Below are 20195 nucleotides of genomic sequence, written 5' to 3'. Positions count from 1 at the left end.
CAGTCTTCAGCCCCCAAGACCCCACAGTGCTTCACGCCTCCTGGGATGGCACAGCCTCGGGGCACCAACCAACGCACAGACCACCATCATCCCACATAATACAGAGACCCAGATGGACGGACACAGAGCAGAAACCTCTCAACACTAACCGTCAGAGAAAGTCACCGTCAGAGAAAGACCAAAAGCACTCCATCCCTGACACTGAGCAGAGAACATAGAATAGAACACAGAGCAAAAAAGCAAAGCCCTTAGAAATTAAAAATGATTGGCACTTCCCTGGGGGTCCAGAAGTTTCAGATGCAGGGGGTGTGGATCCAATTCCTGGTCAGGGAACTAAGATCCCACATGTCCTGTGGCATGGCCAAAAAATGCCAACATAAGAAAATTTTTAAATGACAATGGAGATAAGAAACTCAACCTCACAATTAGAGGAGTGAAGATCTCCTACCCTCAAAGAGGCCTAAACAAATGTCAGACGAGAAACGAGGACTGAAGGACACCAGTGGTTTCCCTCTGGAGGCCCAGTGTGACACTTGCTCTCGGGAGTCTCAGAAAACTAAGTGCACTGAAGAACTGGCATCCGAACAGCTCAGCAGCAGCTCAAGACATCTATCTTGCTTCTCTCACTGCGCACTGAACCCAGGGACAGTAAGGCGTGACGGTGGAAGCTGGAAGAACACCCGAGGAGTTGTAGGAACTGCAGACACATTTATTATCTCCTGACTGGCACAGCAGCCGTAGCAGCAGATACACTGTATTCTCCCATGGTTGACCCAGCAGACATAGCCGTAATGCAGCCTCAAGGGCTTTTCAGGTGGAGAATATTTATGCTTACAGAGCAAAAGTAGCCCATGGCCAAGGGGGTTCATCGAGATGCGCAGTGCTATAAGTGATCTCAGCTGTTACATAAACGTGTATTTACACAACACGGGGTGAGAGCAAGAGGCCACGGGCCAAGAGAGCCTGGCCGCGCCATCCTGGCTAATCTGCTCTTTCCCTACAGTGTCCCAGACTGAAGAGAGTCAAGGCCCTACCTTTCCCTAGGATGAAAAACGGACCCAGACCCAGACCAAGTGCCATCACAGGACTCTGAGGAGCATGGAAGGCTAAGAGCTGCCAGAGGCTCCCTGGGTTGAAATGGTGTGGGTTGCTGTTTCCATCTCCATGGGATCTTTCCCACCCAGGAATTGAAACCAGGTCTCCTGCATTGCGGGCAGATTATTTACTGACTGAGGTATGAGGGAATCCCTAATGAATGTTGGGGTATGTGTGGCTTTTCGAATTAGTGATTTTGTTTTCTTTGGGTAAATACTCAGGAGTGGAACCGCTGTATCTATTTTTAATTTTTTGAGGAACCTCCTTCAAGTCAGGCTGACAGCACAGCCTTGCCCAGCGCTGGGGCTGGGAGGAGAAAGAATACACTCACACCCTGGAGCTCTTTGTCCAAACAGGTGCACAAGGCTTCCAGCATTACAGTAGCCCAGTGAGCCCCACTGCCAGAGGACAGAGAGGCCAGAGACGAACGGCACGGAGGCCACTGGGAACACGCCCAGCATGCACGCACCCAGCGCCTCCCTCTCAGCGCAGGTCTCCAGCACGCATGAGGCAGGCAGTCAGGGAGCTTGTGGAGAGTGTGGGACCTGAGCAGGACCCAAGCTGCCATCCACCCGACTGCAAGTCTTGCTCCAGACCAGCCAGGGGGTCGTTTTAAACAAGCAGACACAGTCAGCCTGTGGAGATGCCAGAGACACAAGCACAAGCCTCCCTCCACTCACCAGTGTCACGGAAGAAAGCTTCAGTGAAAAGGATGGAAATCCAGACTTGAGAACATAAAGACAGCCCATTTCCCAACTAAAGATTAATGAAATACAGCCTTCTCGTGATATACTGAGATGCTCATATACCTCAATAGCACACACACACAAAAACTGATTAAAAAGCAGGCTGCTGCTGCTGCTGCTAAGTCACTTCAGTCATGTCCAACTCTGTGCGACCCCATAGATGGCAGCCCACGAGGCTCCCCCGTCCCTGGGATTCTCCAGGCAAGAACACTGGAGTGGGTTAGACCTGCAAACATTTCTGCAGACATTTCTACAAAGAAGAAACCCAGACGGCCAACAGTTTCATGAAAAGACACTCCACATCACGAATCGTCAGAGAATATAAATCAAAACCACAGTGAGGTATCAGCTCACACGGGTTAGAGCAGCTACTGCTAAAAAAACAAATAACAAATGTCATCCAGGGTGTGGAGAAAAGGGAATGCTTGTGCACTGTTGGTGGGAAAGTAAACTGGTACAGCCACTGTGGAAAACAGGAAGGAGGTTCCTCAAAAAATTAAAAATAGATACAGCAATTCCACTCCTGAGTATTTACCCAAAGAAAATGAGAACACTAATTCGAAAAGCCACACACCCCAACATTCATCAGGGATTCCCTCATACTTCAGTCAGTAGAGAATCTACCTGCAACGCAGGAGACCTTGGTTTTGATTCCTGGGTGGGAAAGATCCCGTGGAGATGGAAATGGCAACCCACGCCTGGGAGAATCCCATGGACAGAGAAGCCTGGTAGGTTACAGTCCACGCGGTCGCAAGAGTTGGACCCGACTTAGCGACTAAACCAGCACCGCCACCATTCACAGCAGCACTATTTACAACAGTCAGGACGTGGAAGCAGCCCGAGTGTCCATTTGCAGATAGACAGACAGATGAAGATGTGGCACCTACACACGTATAGACCTACCCACATGGGAACTACTACTCGGCCACAGAAGAGGAGAGCCTGCCTCCTCCTGCAGCCTGGAGAGCAGGAGAGCCTGGTTCTCCTCCACAGAAGAGGAGAACCTGCGACAACACGGCCGCTCCCTGAGAGTGCCACACCAGGTGGGGTCAGTCAGACTGAGACAGAAGTGCTGCATGGGCTCACTTCCGTCTGGAATCTAAAAACCCACCTCTGGGAGAAGAGACTGGGGGTTGCCAGAGGTGGTAGAGGGGTTGTGGGCGAAGTGGGTGAAGGGGTCAAACTTCTAGTCAGAGGATAAGAGTCCCAGGTGCCTGCACAGCACAGGGTACAGTCAACAAGGCTGCACTGCCTGCAGGCACCAAAGAGGCATCTTACAAGTTCTCATCGGGGTACAGTCAACAACACCATACCATCTGTCTACAGGTGCTAAGAAAGGAGATCTTAAAATTTATCATCGAGGTACAATCAACAATACTGTATGTCTATCCACAGGCGCTGAGAGAGATCTTACAAGTTCTCATCAGGGTACAGTCAACAACACTATGTCTGTCTACAGGCACTGAGAGAGATCTTACAAGTTCTCATCGGGGTACAGTCAACAACACTGTACTGTCTGTCTATAGGCACTGAGAGAGATCTTATAAGTTCTCATCAGGGTACAGTCAACAACACTATGTCTATCTACAGGCACTAAGAGAGGAGAGCTTACAAGTTCTCATCAGGGTACAGTCAACAACACTGTATTGTCTACAAGTACTGAGAGAGGAGAGCTTACAAGTTCTCATCGGGGTACGATCAACAACACTGTACTGTCTGTCTACAGGCACTGAGAGAGGAGATCTTATAAGTTCTCATTGGAGTACAGTCAACAACAGCATACTGTCTATCTACAGGCACTGAGAGAAGAGATCTTACAAGTTGTCATTAGAGAACAGTCAATAACGGCATACTGTCTATCTACAGACACTGAGAGAGGAGATCTTACAAGTTCTCAAGGGGTACAGTCAACAACACTGAACTGTCTGTCTACAGGCACTGAGAGAAGAGACCTTACAAGTTCTCATAGGGGTACAGTCAACAATACTGTACTGTCTGTCTACAGGTGCTGAGAGAGGAGATCTTACAAGTTCTCACTGGAGTATAGTCAACAACACTGTACCGTCTGTCTACGGGCACTGAAAGAGATCTTATAAGTTCTCATCAGGGTGCAGTCAACAACATTGTACTGTCTGTCTACAGGCACTGAGAGAGGAGATCTTACAAGTTCTCATAGGGGTATAGTCAACGACACTGTATGTCTATCTATAGGCACTGAGAGAGGGATCTTACAAGTTCTCATTAAAAGAAAAATGCTCTGACTCTGTGGAGGTGCAGGTTCACCAAACTGACCAAGGAGACCCATCATATCACACCCAGGCATCCGGTCATGACACCAACACTGGACACTCAGGTCCCGTCAGTCACACCTCAAGACACAACAAAGCCGGCCCATCACCTCAAGCTGCTCCCGCTGAAGGCTGAGTCCATCAAGATGGTCTCTTTCTTCTTCTGATGTCTCTTCCAAACAGGCACTGGGTCAATTCAGAGAGAAGCTGTGTTGTAAGAGCCTGACGTGGCACCTTGCCACTGAATCCCACTGTCCCTGGGACCCCACTTCTGTGCCAATCTGCAGGGCAATGTCCACCCACTTTGGCCAGATGTCACCAACCACACCCACATGCAGGTCAGACCAGCGTCAGCTTCAACATCACCATGCCAAGACCCAAACATCAGTGTGTTCTCCTGGGCTGGGCTGGGCTGGAAGCCACTCACCTGGTTCCCATGGCCTCCAGCAGGGAGTCATCCCTTCCCTCCTGCAGGCGCCGCTGCAACAGGGTCAGGTCCTCCTGGTAGCTCTGCTCAGCCTCCCTCAGCTTCTCTTCGAAATAGAGCCTCAGCTGCTCCAGTTCGGACTCGTGCCGGCTCCTCTCCTGCTGCTGCTGCTGCTCCAAGTCTCTCTTCAGGAGCTCCAGCTCCTCCACATGAGATGCCCGGGCCAGGAGCTGCTCACGCAACTCTTTATGGGTGGACACAAGCGAGCATCTCAGACACGGCACTCAGGGAAATGAGACACTGAAGACCCCATAGTGAAGGGCCAGAGCAGAAGTGTAAAGCGGGGGCCCCATCCCACCCCAAAACCTGTGAATGGACAAAGGCCCCCAGGGCTTGTGCTACGAGCACAGGGCCTGGAGCAGGAAGACTACCAGGGAGACCACCCAGGCGGCCTCAGCAAACCCCAGTGCCCCTCGAGGGCAGAGGGCTTTCTCAGGCTGGCTCCCCAAGCCACGGGGGCTCTGAAGACAGAGGAGGGGCCGCCTCTGGGCCACCAGCCAGCAGGAGATGGGACCTCGGTCCCACAGCACTGGATTCTGTCAACGGGAAGTCAGGTCATGGCAGAGCCCAGAACCTTGACCTCAGCTGTGGATGACCCTGGGCAGAAACAGCCACGCCAGCTCAGATTTCCATGCTAATAAATGTGGGTGGTTTTAAGCTGCTGAGATGGTGGTGTTTTGTTTACAGCAAAAGAACAGTAATACAGACCATAAACAACTGTCACCACCACCACTATTCTGATTAAGAGGTGCTGCCAGCTGGCCCACCGCAGCCAGTGATCAGCTTTCAAATAATGGGGAAGGAGACAGTCACTGTCCCAAATCTACGTCCCCCACAAGGGCCGTAGCCACACAGGGGAGGCCGCAGAGGCAGCACTCAGGCTGTGACCCCTGTGTGAAAGCACGTCTGAAGCCCAGCCTCCAGTCAGTCCACCAGCTCTGCCTGGAGCCGCCCTCTCCCAGGGACCACAGGGCGGGTACAGGGCACGTGGAGCCTATGCACCCCACAGCCATCAGGAGTGATCTCGGGTCCTTTCTCCTAACTCTGTCCTTTGTTCCCAACAACACAACAGGGCAGATCCTACTGTTTGAGGCCTGTGTGCAGAGCAGCAGACAAGCCCACACCTCCTGGCCCTGTGCTCTTGACTGGGTCTTGTGCCCTCAGTAAACGTGGCATCACCCTCCAAAATCAGAGCTCAGAGCCACAGGAGCCCGACAACACTTGCCACAGGAGAGCCTGCAGGCCCAGGAGGTGATACGCAGCAAGGCACAGCTGTGCCCCGAGTTCCCGCGTGAGAATAGCGTTCCCACAGTGCTTAACCAAGCCTCAGCAGGAGCCCAGGCTCACGTGTGAACAGTGCATGTCGGCTTCCAGAATCATCGCTAGCTCGCCTATGGTGAAGCCCAGGGGCCGCCACAGCTCCACACAGTGACCCCACAGACCTCAAAACGCACACAGGTTTACAAGACCACTTTTTGGGGCTTGCAAAACTGTTAACTTCTTTTGGGGTTTGCAAAACTGTTAACTTCTTTTGGGGTTTCAGCAGTTCAAACTGCAGCTTTCCCTTCCGGGGACCTGGACTGGGAAGACAAGGTGCTCACCACTCAGCTCCTGCCTGCTGGACCTCGCCGACTCCAGCTGGGCCCCCAGGCACTGGATCTCCTCCCGGGACCGAGCCTGCAGCTCCTCATAGGATGCACGCAGCCTCTCCAGCTGGAAAGCAGGCACAGTGTGGGTGCCAGGTTGCGGCCCTGGCACCAGGTGAGAACATGCAGCTGCCTCAGCCCAAGCCCACCCCATCCCCCAATCGGCAGCCCCGAGACCATCCAGAGGAATCCATGGCGGCCATGGTCTCACATGTGGATGCCTCTCAGGCTGTGGCCTCGTTCCCTGAAGAGACCTGCCCCCTACTTTGTCAAGGAGGGTGGAGGAGCCCCTCCCACTGGCCCCCTTCCCCGTCTATGACCTTGGTCCCTTACCCCCATGCAGCCTGTTTGGTTTTCTCCAAGTTGCCTGGTCAACCTCCCTGGGAAGCATCTCCTCTTTCAGAGTAAACAGAGCTTGCACACTGGGTGTGTACCACGTGCCAGCCAACCCTGCACCACTGGAGCTGAGGTGCACCACCTGCCCTCCTGGGGGCCTGGGTTGGAGTGGCTGCCAGGCTCCCCAAGTCACCAGCGTGGGGCCAAGCCTCCAAGGGAGTGAGGGTCATGCAGGCCTGCAGGTGCCCACTGCCTATGAAATGGGCCCTTCCTTTTTCAAGGCACAGGACAGAAGATGCCCCTCTGGCTGCCTGTCTCCAGGATGGGGGGCTGCCGCAGGCCCCGCCCGGCCAGGCTGCCCTCTGTCTGGAGGAGAGACAGGAGCCAGCACAGCAGGGCCAGATCCGGCTCCTCCTGGGCTCCATGACTCTCCTCCCTGCAAACCCATGCACCAGCCTCAGCTAACTCCTGCCAGTCTCCCAGTCACTTCCTGATTTCCTGAATCAATGCATGGGGCACTGCTTGGCTCTTGGTCTTCGTGACAAAGGCCCTTCAGGCCCTTGAGTGAGATATGTCCACATCACCCACATTTTGGTATGTAGAGTCGCATTGGAATAAAGTTCTGAAGATGTGAGCAGCAGAACCTTGCACCCTTGATGGCCGGAGCCTTCTCCAAGGGTAGGACTGGACAACATCATTAAGTCACAGTCACAGACTTTACCTCCTGATGTGGCTACCTACTGCCTCTAGCAAATACTGAGAGTCCCTTTAAATTAGGGCTTAGAGTATGGAGGTCCCTCAAAAAACTAAAAACAAAACTGCCATATGACCCAGCAACTCTTGGGTATACACCCGAAATAATGGAAAAACTAATTTAAAAAGATACACGCATCCCGAAGCAACCTAAGTATACACTGACAAATGGATAAAAAAGACGTGGACACATATATAATGGAGTGCTGCCTGCATGCGCAGTCGCTCAGTCATGTCTGACTCTTGTGACTCCATGGACTGCAGCCCACCAGGCTCATTCTCCAGGCAAGAATACTGGAGTGGATTGCCATTTCTTCCTCCAGGGGATCTTCCTGACCCAGAGATTGAACCTGTATCTCCTAGGTCTCCTTCATTGGCCAGCGGGTTCCTTACCACTGAGCCATGTGGGAATCCCATAATGGAACACGGCTGCCGGCACAGCCATAAAAAAAAAAAAAAATACTGCAATCCACAGAAACATGGATGGACTGGAGAATATTACACCAAGTGAAACAAGTCAGAAGGAGAAAGACAAATACTGTATGTTATCAGTAACGTGTGCAATCTAAAAAATAAAACAAATATATGTACAAAAAGACTCACAGTTATAAAGAACGAACTATGATCATCAATGAGGAGAGGGGAAGGGGAGAGAGGCAAGTTAGGGGACGGGATTAAGAGGTACAAACTATTAAGTGTAATTAGGTATAAAATCAACTATATTGTATAACACTGAGAATACAGACAATGTTTTATAATAGCTATAAATAAAATATAATCCTTAAAAATTGGGAATCACTATGTTGTACGTCTAAAACTCACACAATATTGTAAATCACCTAAACCTCGATTTAAAAGTAAAAAAACATGTAACACAAATTAGGGCTTAAGTTTTGGCTGATGACAGAGCGTGAATCCAATCCAAGGTCTCCTCAACTCCCTCCTGCACTGACAATTCAAATAAAGAAGCGGGTGCCTACCTCAAGCTGGTTCTCCTTTTCCTTCTTTCGGAATTTCCGCTCCAGCTCCTCCAAGTACTGGCAGTGCTCCAGCTGCAGGTCTGCGCGCAGCTTGCTCAGGGAGGCCTCGTGTTGCGCCTCCTGCGTCTGAAGGGAACCTGCCAACGGGCCGGGGCCTCAGTTTGTGATGGCACAGTGTCCTCCACCTGCAGCAACAGCTGTACGCACCGCGTGTCCCCAGGCTCCCTGCAGACCCTGTTTTCTCAAGACTCTGTTCTTAGGACTCCACTCTCCTCTAGGACAGAGGGAGGCAAGGGGGAAGGGGAAGGCACAGGCCAGCAGACAGTGCCTACTGCGAGTGGGTGTCACCGTCTAACAGAAAGTGAACAACTGCATATTACTTGTTTGGTAGCAAAACAAACATGTTCCAGTAGTAGAACACGTAAAAACTGTCTCTGAAACAAAGGATTCTGGAAATTTCAGGGAACCCGAGAGGCCTGAGACCCATGAGGCAGGACCACACTGGCTGTGTTCTGCTGGTCCCTCATATGGCAGTCTCTCCAAATGACACAGGAAAACCAGCCCCTCCAAACTTGCTCATTTTACTTAAAGACTCACATTCAGCTTGATTTTTGGCTTGAAAAACCTTCTCAAACTCAGCTTTCTGTTGTGCCAATTCTTTCCTAAACTGGTTTTGTAAATTCTCCAGTTCTGACCGATGCTTTTCCAATAATTCTCGGCGTAGGTTTTCTAAACACGAGTCTCTCTCGGATTCCCAGTCTTGCTTCAGAATCTAATTTAAATGAGAAAGAGGAAATGATAGCCAACAGTTGATTACTGAGGTAAAACTATTTCAACCTCGCATTCAAAACCCAGTCATCCCTGCTCAGACAAGACTGTGAGTACAGCATGCGGCTTGAGACGTCCAGTCAGACAGGAACAGCAGCAGGCAAACATCCCAGGACATGAGGGCCTGGACCGCCGCCAGAAACAGAAGTGGCCTCAGAGCAGAAGCATAGGAACTCAGCTGACAAGCCAGGCATCTGTCACCCACACAGACCCAGGCACTACAGCAATGCCACCCAGCTCCACAGGGCCAGACTCTGCCCAAGCGCCCCGAGCTGGACAGCTGGGACTGAGGGTGCCCTGAGCTGAGGCCTGAGGCTGTCCTCCACTTGCCACCTGTCCAGAGTGGCCAGGACACAGTCCCCACCACCACCCGATTCCACTGCCGTCACCAGCGCCAAGAACTCTTCTACAAAGGGAGACTTGAAAAAGGGATGGGTCACAAGAGTCAAAAGTTTGCTGAGGGACTTCCTCAGAAAAGAGCTAATCCTGTTACACCCTAAATCAGAACTCTTACCCCCAAAAGGGGGCATGGAGTGGGAGCAGCAGGACAAGCAGAGCACCAGCTGGCGTGCTCAGCGCTGTCAGCACACTGACTTCCGCCTTCACCCTCAGGGACGCTCGTCCCGTATCTCCACCCCACCACAGCTTCCTAAGTGGTGTCCGTGTCTCCTGTCCCTGAGGACCGAGGTCTGTGTCCCGAGCACAGCCAGGGCCAGGCCGCAGGGCTGCTCAGAAGCCAGACGGGAGGGAAGAGCCTCCCATCACATCAGGCCACACAAAAGACACGAGCAGTTGCTGAGGAATCCACGCTGGGCAGAGAGAGCAGTGCGCCACACTGCCCTGGCGACTCCAGCTATGACTGCATTGTGAGAATCAAGTGTGAGACCCCGGGGGGTGAGGGAAATACCACCTACACAGAATGACATTTTCCCATCCTATGTACCTCTATCATCTGGGCGTTTTTTTCTATTTCTGATTGTAGCTTCTCCTTCAGCTCAGCTGCAAGACAAACAAACATGACAAGTGGCTCGGATCACCGAGGCTCAGACTTCCCCACAGTCTGGTTCCCCAGAGAGGACAAGGCTCCAGCACCACAGGCCACTCCACAGGACACTCGCCAGCACTGACAGGACAGGACAGGATGCACCTGAGAGAATCGAGATGGTGAAGATGGCCGCTCTGATTAGCAATCACTCTCGTGCCCAACAGAGCACAGGAGACGTCCAGCCAGAGCAACAGTCTAGGAGGGTCATGTGAGGCTGGCTCTGGGCCTCGCAGATCACTGAGCCCACCTCATCCTTCTGCTAGTAGAACCTCGGCCAGTCGGCCCTGCACCGGACCCCACGCACACCCAGGGCCTGGAGTCCAAGGATCCTGCAGGGCCAGCTTCCAGGCTGGGTGCTGGACAGTAAGTAAAGGGAGACAGGTAAAGACGTTTCAGGTCCCAACAGCTGTCCACCGGGAGGGAAAAAGCACTAGAAAAGAGGTGCCAGGCGCCAGGGGCAGAGGAGAAGGTGAACTGGGCCAGGGGAGCAGCAGCAGGTGACAGCCAGCACCACCAGGTGCTGGGAGGGCGGCCCAGCAAGCCCGGGATCCATGCAGAGATCCAGCCACCACCCTGCAAGGGCAGGTTCCACCAGGTCCATGGGGGCCCTGCCCGTGGCAGAGTCCAGGGAGTGGAGGGCAGATGGGCCTCTCTGGGGACTGTTCCCAGGGGTGCTGGTAGAGGAAACAGCATCAAAACAGGCCTAGGACAAGCATATTTCATATTTTTAAAACTTAACAAAAGCAGGGGAGGACATGGAATAATCTCCTTGTGTTTGCCTGAATCTCAATGAAGATGCGTCAGAGGACTGAGGAGGATGCTTCTGGGGGGTAGCGGGGGAAGGAAAGGAAGACTCTGCAACCCAAGGTGGGTCAGAGAAAACAGCCCAGGGACTCTTCTGGGGGAAAAACGTTCTGAGCAGAAAAAACAAGAAAAGCCACCAAAGTGCTGCCTTGAAACAGTTTTAAACAGGTGAGTTATATGGTACATAAATTACAGCTCAATAAAACTATTACATAAAATTGATTTTTACAAAAATACCAACAAAAAATGTACCAAGAAACATAAAAAATGACAACATAAAAGTTCACTTTAAGGCCAGAGAACTGCAAGATTGAAAGGCGCCTGAGGTGCCACCAGCAGTGAGACAGCCTTTGAGCACAGTGAGGAGCCAGGGGTGGGGTATGGGTGGGCGGAGGGGTCTGGGGCAGTGCTGGGGTCCAGTAGGGGATAGAGGTCCAGGTTGGGGGTCTAAGGCAGGGATGCAGGTCTGGGGTAGCGATGGGGGTCTGGGGTGTGGGTCTGAGGTGAGAATGGGGGTCTAAGATAAGGGTCTGGGGAGGGGATGGGGGTCTGGAGTGGGGATTGGTGTCTGGGGCAGGGATAGGGATCTAGGGCGGGAGTCTGGGGTGGGGATGGGGGTCTGGAGTGGGGATGGAGGTCTGGAGTGGGGGTCTGAGATGGGTGTCTAGGGCAGGGATGGGGGACTGGGATGGGGATCTGGGATGGGGGTGGGGGTCTGGTGTGGGGGTCTGAGATGGGTGTCCAGAGCGGAGATAGGGGTCTGGAGTGGGGGACTGGGATGAAGGTCTGGGATGATGATGGGGGACTGGGATGGGGGTCTAGGATGGGAATGGGGGTCTGGGGTGGCCACAAACTGTGGCCAGAGACAGAAAGTGAAGAAGCGACAAAGAAACTCACAGCTCTCAAGCCAGGATCTTCTGTCGACACCCCCAGGTTGTCGGCCAGCCCCATGCACAGCCACCGTGCATACCTGCCTCCTCGCGGACCAGCTCCAGCTCCCGGCGTGCCCGGCTCTGCAGCAGGGCCCGCTCCTGTGCGTGCCGCCCAGTGAGCTCAGCATGCAGCTCGGCCAGTGCCGCCTCTTTCTCGCGCTGCAGGTGCGCCTGCGTCCGCTCCAGCCGTGCCGCGTGCATGTCACTCAGGCTCAGGCGAAGCACCTCCAGCTCCAGCTCCTGGAGGACAGTGAGGTTAGCTGCGTGCCGCCATGAAAGACAACGTCATGCCACCCACGTGAGGCATGCAGTGTCGTCAAACCATAAGGACGGATGGTAGGATGGTGGCCCAGGGGCTGGGGAGATGCCATCAACGAACATGGTTTCAGGTTGATGAGATAAGAGCTGTGGAGACAGATGGTGCTGAAGGATGCACAACACTGTGAATGAACAAACACCACTGAATTGTGCACCCAAAAATCATTAAGATGATAAATCTTATGAGTGTTTTACTAGGTTGGTACAAACGTAATTGAGGTTTTTGCATTATTGAAATTTGCTGTCTGATATTGGTACAAATGTGGTTACTTTATACATCATTTTGATAAGTATTTCTTGCTTAATTTTTTTCTGCTAATGACTTATTACTTTAAACTAGGGAAATGATGTTAGACAAAAAAACAAATTCAAGCAATTTTCTTATTTGAGTTCAAAATGGGTCATAAAGCAGTGGAGACAACTCACAGCATCAACAACGCATTTGGCCCAAGAACTGCTAACGAACGTACAGTGCCAAGGAGGTTCAAGAAGTTTTGCAAAGGAGACGAGAGCCTTGAAGACGAACAGCACGGTGGCTGGCCATTGGAAGTTGACAACAACCAATTCAGAGCAATCATCAAAGCTGATCCTCTTACAACTACACTAGAAGTTGCTGAAGAATCTGTCGACCATTTACAGTCTTGGCATTTGATGCAAACTGGAAAGGTAAAAAAGCTCAATAAATGAGTACTTCATGAGCTGACCAAAAATCAAAAATATCATTGGTTTGAATTATCGTCTTCTCTTATTCTATGCAACAACAACAAACCATTTCTCAATCGGATTGCGATGTGTGACAAAAAGTGGATTTTATATGACAACCAAGGACAACCAGCTCACTGGCTGAACCAAGAAGAAGCTCCAAAGCACTTCCCAAACCCAAACTTGCAAAAAAAAAAAAAAAGTCATGGTCACTTTTTGGTAGTCTGCTGAAGGTCTCACCCACTATGGCTTTCTGAATCACAGCAAAACCATTATTATATCTGAGAAGTACGCTTAGCAAGTCGATGAGATGCACCAAAAACTACAAGGCCTGTAGCCGGCAGTGGTCAACAAAATGGCCCCAATTCTTTTCCACAACAACGCGTGATCAACTCTTCAAAAGTTGAATGAATCGGGCTAAGATGTTGATTCAGCCACCATATTCACCTGACCTCTCGCGAGAAGACTATCAGTTCTTCAAGCATCTCAACAACTTTTTGCAGAGAAAATGCTTCCATAACCAGCAGGAGGCAGAAAAATGCTTTCCAAAGGTTCACTGAATCCTGAAGCATGGATTTTTACACTATAGGAATGAGCAATCTTTTTTCTCATTGGCAAAAATGTGCTGATTATAGCAGTTCCTACTTTGATTAATAAAGACGTGTTTGAGCCTAGTTGTAATGATTTAAAACTCATAGCCTGAAACCTCAATCGCTTTTGTACCAACCTAATACAATTTTTAAAAAGACCATGACAAAAATAGAGGTTGAGGGAAGTAAAAACAGAGTTTAAATAATTACGCAAGAGGAAAGTGAATGTGATTAAACTTATACTTAGATAAATTAAGTATATAGACTGTATTTCATAACCTCACCATTAAAAGAACAGAAACTGTGTACTATTACTTCAAAATGCATAAAAGGATAATTTCTTTGTAAATCCCATGATAAATTATAATTCAAAGAAGGCAAAACAGGTGAAAAGAAAGGAACAAAACAGGCAAGACAAACAGAAAACCCAAATTAAATGTCTGGTGTTAAGTACAGGCACAGCAGTGATGACATTAAATACAAGGGAATTCACTGCCAAATAAGAAGACAGATTGTCAGGCTCAATTAAAAATCAACCCTATGCTATTCACCAGACATACATCTTAAACTGACATCTGCAGAGATGCTAAAGGTGAAGGAGAAAAGAGACCAGGTCCATTTACACAGAGTTCCACGGCAGAATCAGCAAGCGAGTGCTCACTTGGGGTGGACAGTAGGGATCAAAGCCAGCACTGTCCTACCTCTGACCAGCAGAGGGGTCACCTGCGGTGCGTGGTGTACTCATCTGTTGGGCTATATGTAAGTTCTGTGTACTTTTCCACAAAGATGCTATAAGTCACAGCTTAAACAAGTATGAAATGTGTATTTAAGACTGGATCTTACAGACTCCATCAGAGACCATTTTTCCAAGCCCTATGATCTAGATTTCTCCTGCAATAATGCAGATTAAAAACCAAACTTGCTCACTGCTACAAGTAGTGTGAACTGAGTCCAGCTAGAATTGAGTGTCTAAAATATCATTATTTTGTATTAACTTCTAATGGAGTATAATCTATAAAACTACTGAATCACCATGCTTTACACCTGAAACTAACATAATGTAAAACAACTATACTTCAATTAAAAAAAAAAAAACAGATAGACAACTCTTTGATATTGGTCAATATCTAATCATTTTTCTTGCAAATGCTAACAAAACTGAATTGATTTGAAAAAGGAATCAATTCAATATCCATCGAAGTCACACTGACCACTCTGGGAGGAGCTGGGACAGTAACACTGACCCCTAGCCTGCACGCCAGCCCCTGCAGTGTCTGGGGTGTGGGCCAGGCCTGGGAAGCACATTGACCAATGACAGAAACCTGCAGGGCAGAAAGGCGGTTTCCCCCCTCCACACCCACCAGCCAAGTGAGGAGGGCGTGAAGAGAGGCCTTGCATGCAGGGAGCTCTGCCTCCAGTTCCCACGCATGGGAGGAGACAAGGACACGCCTTAACAGGGAACCCAGGGAAAGCTCACCTTCGTCATGACCCCGGGCTGCTCTGCACAGTGGCCATCCAGCTTCGGTGGCGTCCTCTCTCTGCTGGGCTCCTGCAGCTGGCGGGGAAGGGCCAGGAGGGGAGTCCACAGCGGCACCTGGGCGGCCCCGGCCCCTCTGCCCCCGATCCCTCCACCTCTGCCCCACTCTAGGCCTGCCAGGTCCATCTACAATCTCCTCCTAAACCAGTCTCAACTCTAAACATTTTTTGTAACTTGTTTCCCTCATGATGGTGCTGCATGATTTTTAATGAATTCTGTTTCTTTAAGTTATTTCACTGTGTACTTAACATTTAAATCACTAAATTTTAGTTTCTCAACAAATCCTGGTCTTTCACATTCATGCACATTTTCTAAGCTCTTAATTTGATACAAATTCAAATATTTCATCTTCAAGATTTTCCTTTTTTGATAAATATTTTCCTTAAAAATCTGTAAAGTAGTATTTTGTTTTTCTAAATCACCTCAAAATTGAGTTTAAAGTTTTCCAACAAATTTCCCCCCAATAGTTTTGACACATAAATTTATAATAATTTAGGGCTTTTATCTGCAGGAAGGCTCAGTGCATCCTCCTTGTCAACTCACTGGTGGCTTCCCACCACGTCCATGTGGGCTGCCACACCCGACCACACATCACTCACTGCTGTCGGAATGTCAGAGTCTGCTGGACCCAACTGCACTTAGCAGTTTCATTTCTGAGCAGAGTTTCATTTCTTCTAACTACTTGAGAAGGCTGGCATCATTTTATCTTTCATATAGGCCTTCCAAAGAACAGTGAAAAAAATCCGCCCCCCTTTTTTTTAACTAGAGTAAAACATTTTATTTTGCAATTACTGCCAGACCCCTGCATTTACCTAGGATGCAAGACGGATCTGAGCAACCTGCTTCTCCCATAACACAATGCTGTTTCATCATCATAAGGATAAATCTGTCAATTCAGTTATTCCCAAGCATGCCAACAATGCCTTAAATAATGAGGAAGCAGAGGAACCACCTAGAAGGGCAAGGGGTAATGAACTCATCTCTCCTCCAGTTTTCTACGTGACTGGAGAGACCATCTCCATGTTCTGCTTTCGAGGTGACAATTCAGGGAGGGGCTTCCCTAGCAGTATAGTGGTTAGGACTCTGAGCTTCCCCAGCAGGGGGCACTGGTTCAAATCCTGGTGTGTGTGTGTGTGTGGTAGTTGCTTAGTTGTGTCCAACTCTTTGCAACCCCATACACTGTAGCCCACCAGGCCCCTCTGTCCGTGGGATTCTCCAGGAACACTAGAGTGGGTTGCCATTTCCTTCTCCAAAAGCAACTATGGAAAGAAAGAAAGTGAAGTCACTCAGTCATGTCCGACTCTTTGCAACCCCATGGACTGTAGCCTACCAGGCTCCTCTATCCATGGAATTTTCCAAGCAGGAGTACTGGAGTAGGTTACCATTTCCTGCTCCATCAAATCCTGGTAGGGGACCTAAGATCCCACTATGCCATTTGACATGGCCAAAAACTTTAAACAGCCCAGCAAATGTGAAGCTAGCATACTGGGTTATTCTATTTATAAAACACTCAAAACCAGCAAGACTATAAACTATTCTTCTACAAGTCAAGGTGCTCTAAACACAGAAAGTAACTTGAGACAGATCACGGAATTAAACACAGAAACCAGGCCAGAAAGCCTCAAGCAGACACAGGAGACTGTCTTCACAACCAGAGGACAGGAGAGATCTTTTGGACAGGACACAGAAATCACTAACCACAGGAAGAAGTGATGAGCTCAACATCAAAGTGAAGAATATTTGCTTATCACAAGACACCATTAAGAACAAAGCTAGGTAAGCAAGACCAGGAAAAATATTTGCAGTACATATATCCCAAGAAGGGAAGAAGGGAAAAGCTACCCACTCCAGTATTCTGGGCTGGAGAATTCCATGGACTCCAGTCCATGGGGTCACAAAGAGACGGACACGACTAAGCAACTTTCACTCTCTTTACATCTAACAAATAACCTGGAACAATAAAGACAAAAAAGAACCACAGGTTCCCCCAAGACCAAAAGTTGAGCCTTCCTAAGAAAGTTCTCATAAGCCAAAATGGCCTAAAAGTAAAGAATCAATTGCATTCCTTCATAAAAGTGAAAACCCTCTCTGGATTTCTTTCAGTTAGCAAAAAACAGGTATTAATTTGGCCTTTTATAAAAGTGACGTGGTATAAAGCAAACATTCAAAAAGTGGGGAGAGCTATATAAACAAATATTCCACTTTAGTTAACAAATTTGTTTTTCATAAGCATGAGAACTGAAGCTTATTTATGTGTATTTTAAGACTGAGTAAATAAAGATATTGTAAATAAGGATGTCAGGTTTCTCACTATGGGTAAAAGGAGTGAAAAGTAAAGAGGGGGAAAGCGAAAACAAAATTTGTACTGTTGTATTAAAATTGAAGATATTACTATTAATTTATGGTTTTTACTATACATACAAATAAAGAAATATGTACAGATGTGTTTGAATATACATTTACTTATATTTTCCTGCTCTCTTTTGAAACAGCGCAGAAGCAACTACACCCTGCTAGCAATAAGCACACTGAGCACACAGATCTTGGCTTCTAGAACCATTCTCCACCAAAAGGTACCAGGGCTCCTAGAAGAAATGACTGGTTTGGGGCTGTAGAAGGGAAAGAACCAATTAAGCCTGGAAAGTCTTGGTGCAGAAAGTATGGCAGTAGGTGCCAGCCAACAATGAGCACATGTTGAAAGGTCACAGATGCCAATCCAAAGGCCCTCCCAATGGCCAAATGTATGTGTTTCAGCAACAAAATAAACACTGATACGATGGATTAAAACCCAAAATAGAATAAGTATCTAGCAGTCCATACTGATAGAAATTATTGAATAAATAAACAAGTTGGGGAGGAGCAACAGTTCCTCCTTAGAGTAAAACACCAATTAACATATGCAGGTGGAATGATGGAAACAAAGTCATCATCCAGCCAACACCACAGTAGTTACTACAGGTAAGAGTCCTCAAAGAAAGCTAAAAGTGACAGAATGTTTACAGGATCTCCAAGTACCTCCACACTATATACTTATTAACTACAACGGGAAAAACAAACTTTTCTATCAGAAGAAATCTGGCAGGCCCTCCAGTAGTGAGACATACCACCCGTGCCTCTTCTCAGACACCCCTGGCAGGCAACATCATTACCTCCACAGTGTTCCTGCTAAAATGTACTACCTGACTTCAATCAGGAGAAAATATCAAACAGAGCCAAACTGACAGGGATCCTACCACACAACCAGCTAGCAGCCCACAAAGGTCAAACTTATAAAACACAAAGGAAGACTAAGAAACTGTCCAGACTGGAGGAGACTAAGGTGACAAGGCACTGAATTGCAACATAGAATCCTGGACCAGAAAAAATGGGAAGAATTAGAAAAAGCTCTGTCAATTAGCTCACAGTATTGTTTCAATGTTTACTGAAACTGCATAATCATTTATATTGTGATTACACGGATATCAATGTTTCAGGAATCTAGGTGAGGGATATCCAGGAACTCTGTTAGTTTTTACAAACTTTTTGTAGCTCTAACATTATTTTAAAACAAACAGCTGAAAAATACAAAAGTTTTAAGTTAAAATTAAAAAAAAAAAAAAGACTTGTCTAATTTGAAAGTAAAGATACGAAATAATAAATGCTAACTTACACTATGAGCCTTTCTCCTCAAAGAGCCTAGGCAGGAAACATACAAAGAAAAGCCACTGAGAGTTAAGTGCCTGGTCCCCTCAACATGGAGTTCGCGTACTTAGCTGCAACAAGACAAGGCTACTGAGATCCACAGCTCTACCCCAGAGAAGCAACAAGAAGACAAGCATGAACAGCAACTGAAATCCAGTCGCAGGTCTCTGAGAGCACAGGCAATGGAGGGCAAGTCAGCCGGGCACAGGCTGGCCCAGAGGCTCAGGCACCAGAATTCTGCAGCAGCTCCCGGGCAAAGTCGCAGCACCGTGACAAGGCCTTCCCATTTGCCGAAAGCAGCACTCGAGCTTTGTAGGTAGAATATCATAAACTACGCTAGTAATCACCCCATTTTTTCTCAATCAGGCAGTGCAAATACAACATGGTTTTCAGGCAGTCTGCCCTTGGCCACCAGTGTTCTGCTCATTCTAGCCAACCCCTGCCCTGCCCCTGCCACACATAAGCAACAGATCCTCCTGGTTCTAGGCCCCTTGCTCATAATACAGGCGAGAGGAGGCCCCAGGGAGAGCCCCCACGCAGACCCTCGACAGGCCCCGTGAGGCCAGGCACCCTGCACACCCAGGTCCACACCTGCCCCTGCAGCCACAGGGCCTCAAGCAGCAGACAAGACGTTTCTGGGATGCCTTCACCCCTTGCCTCCTCATTCCACATTCAGAAAGAAGGGGAAGGCTACACCCAAGAACGAGGCGGATTTGAGAGCACATGAAAGGACGTTACGGTTTAAGTGTCAGAGGGGCTGCTGCACAGCCACACCTGAGGAGCCCACACTTGTCAAGCTTCTGTTACCACAGCGTCACCAACACGGACACTCGCCTTCAAACAACCATTCAACATTTCAAAATCACGTGATGAAGAAACAACTTTTAACTGTAAGTAACTACAAAAATATACTCCCCATCTGTAAGATAGAGTAAAACCCTCTTTCCCTAACTTTGGATGGACAAAAACAGACCCAACACCACTTTCAGCACATTAGGCTCGCAAGAACTACAAGATAAGCAAAACACGAAAACACAAAGCTGACTAAATGCACCTGAGCGGCTTCAGCGCCATCAGGGGTGTCACTGCAGGTCGGGTTCTTGCCAATGTCCAGGCCTCCCAGGGGCCCAGCGTTCCCGGGCGCAGCTACCGGACTCTCCTCCGTGACAGGCGCATTGACAGTCGTGCCCTTCCTCTTCGCCGGCGTTTTCTTCGAATGCGTACAGTCGCCTTTTGTTTTTCTCTGTCTGAAGTGAGCAAGCTGCGCAGAAATGCAGAAAAGTAGCAGAGACAAAGGTAAGCAAGGAAGAAGCAACAGAACCACAAGGTGAGTGAGCTTGCGGGGAGCATGAGGCCCTGCGGCCCGCGCAGCCCACGCGGCCACACCTGGCCAGACACACGTCACCCGGGTCCTTGCCCCCCAAACA

At 49.0% G+C, this 20195-nt stretch overlaps 1 protein-coding gene across 12 annotated transcripts in view; it reads right to left on the bottom strand.

Annotated features, from left to right (window-relative positions):
* The window catches only part of PCNT (pericentrin), a 104758-nt gene that overhangs the window by 82048 nt on the left and 2515 nt on the right, over positions 1 to 20195 (bottom strand). For all 12 annotated transcript variants that reach the window (XM_061423983.1, XM_061424002.1, XM_061424048.1 and 9 more), the window contains exons 2-10: positions 19823 to 20029; positions 15028 to 15105; positions 11979 to 12180; positions 10103 to 10158; positions 8929 to 9103; positions 8332 to 8468; positions 6218 to 6329; positions 4557 to 4800; positions 4240 to 4315 (exon numbers count right to left, since the gene is read on the bottom strand). In XM_061423983.1, the coding sequence (XP_061279967.1) occupies positions 4240 to 4315; positions 4557 to 4800; positions 6218 to 6329; positions 8332 to 8468; positions 8929 to 9103; positions 10103 to 10158; positions 11979 to 12180; positions 15028 to 15105; positions 19823 to 20029 (1287 nt within the window). The remainder of the gene's footprint in view (positions 1 to 4239; positions 4316 to 4556; positions 4801 to 6217; positions 6330 to 8331; positions 8469 to 8928; positions 9104 to 10102; positions 10159 to 11978; positions 12181 to 15027; positions 15106 to 19822; positions 20030 to 20195) is intronic.

Source organism: Bos javanicus, chromosome 1 (assembly GCF_032452875.1).
Source record: "Bos javanicus breed banteng chromosome 1, ARS-OSU_banteng_1.0, whole genome shotgun sequence".
In the NCBI taxonomy this organism is placed as follows: domain Eukaryota; kingdom Metazoa; phylum Chordata; class Mammalia; order Artiodactyla; family Bovidae; genus Bos; species Bos javanicus.
This window is presented reverse-complemented; position numbering and strand designations above follow the sequence as displayed.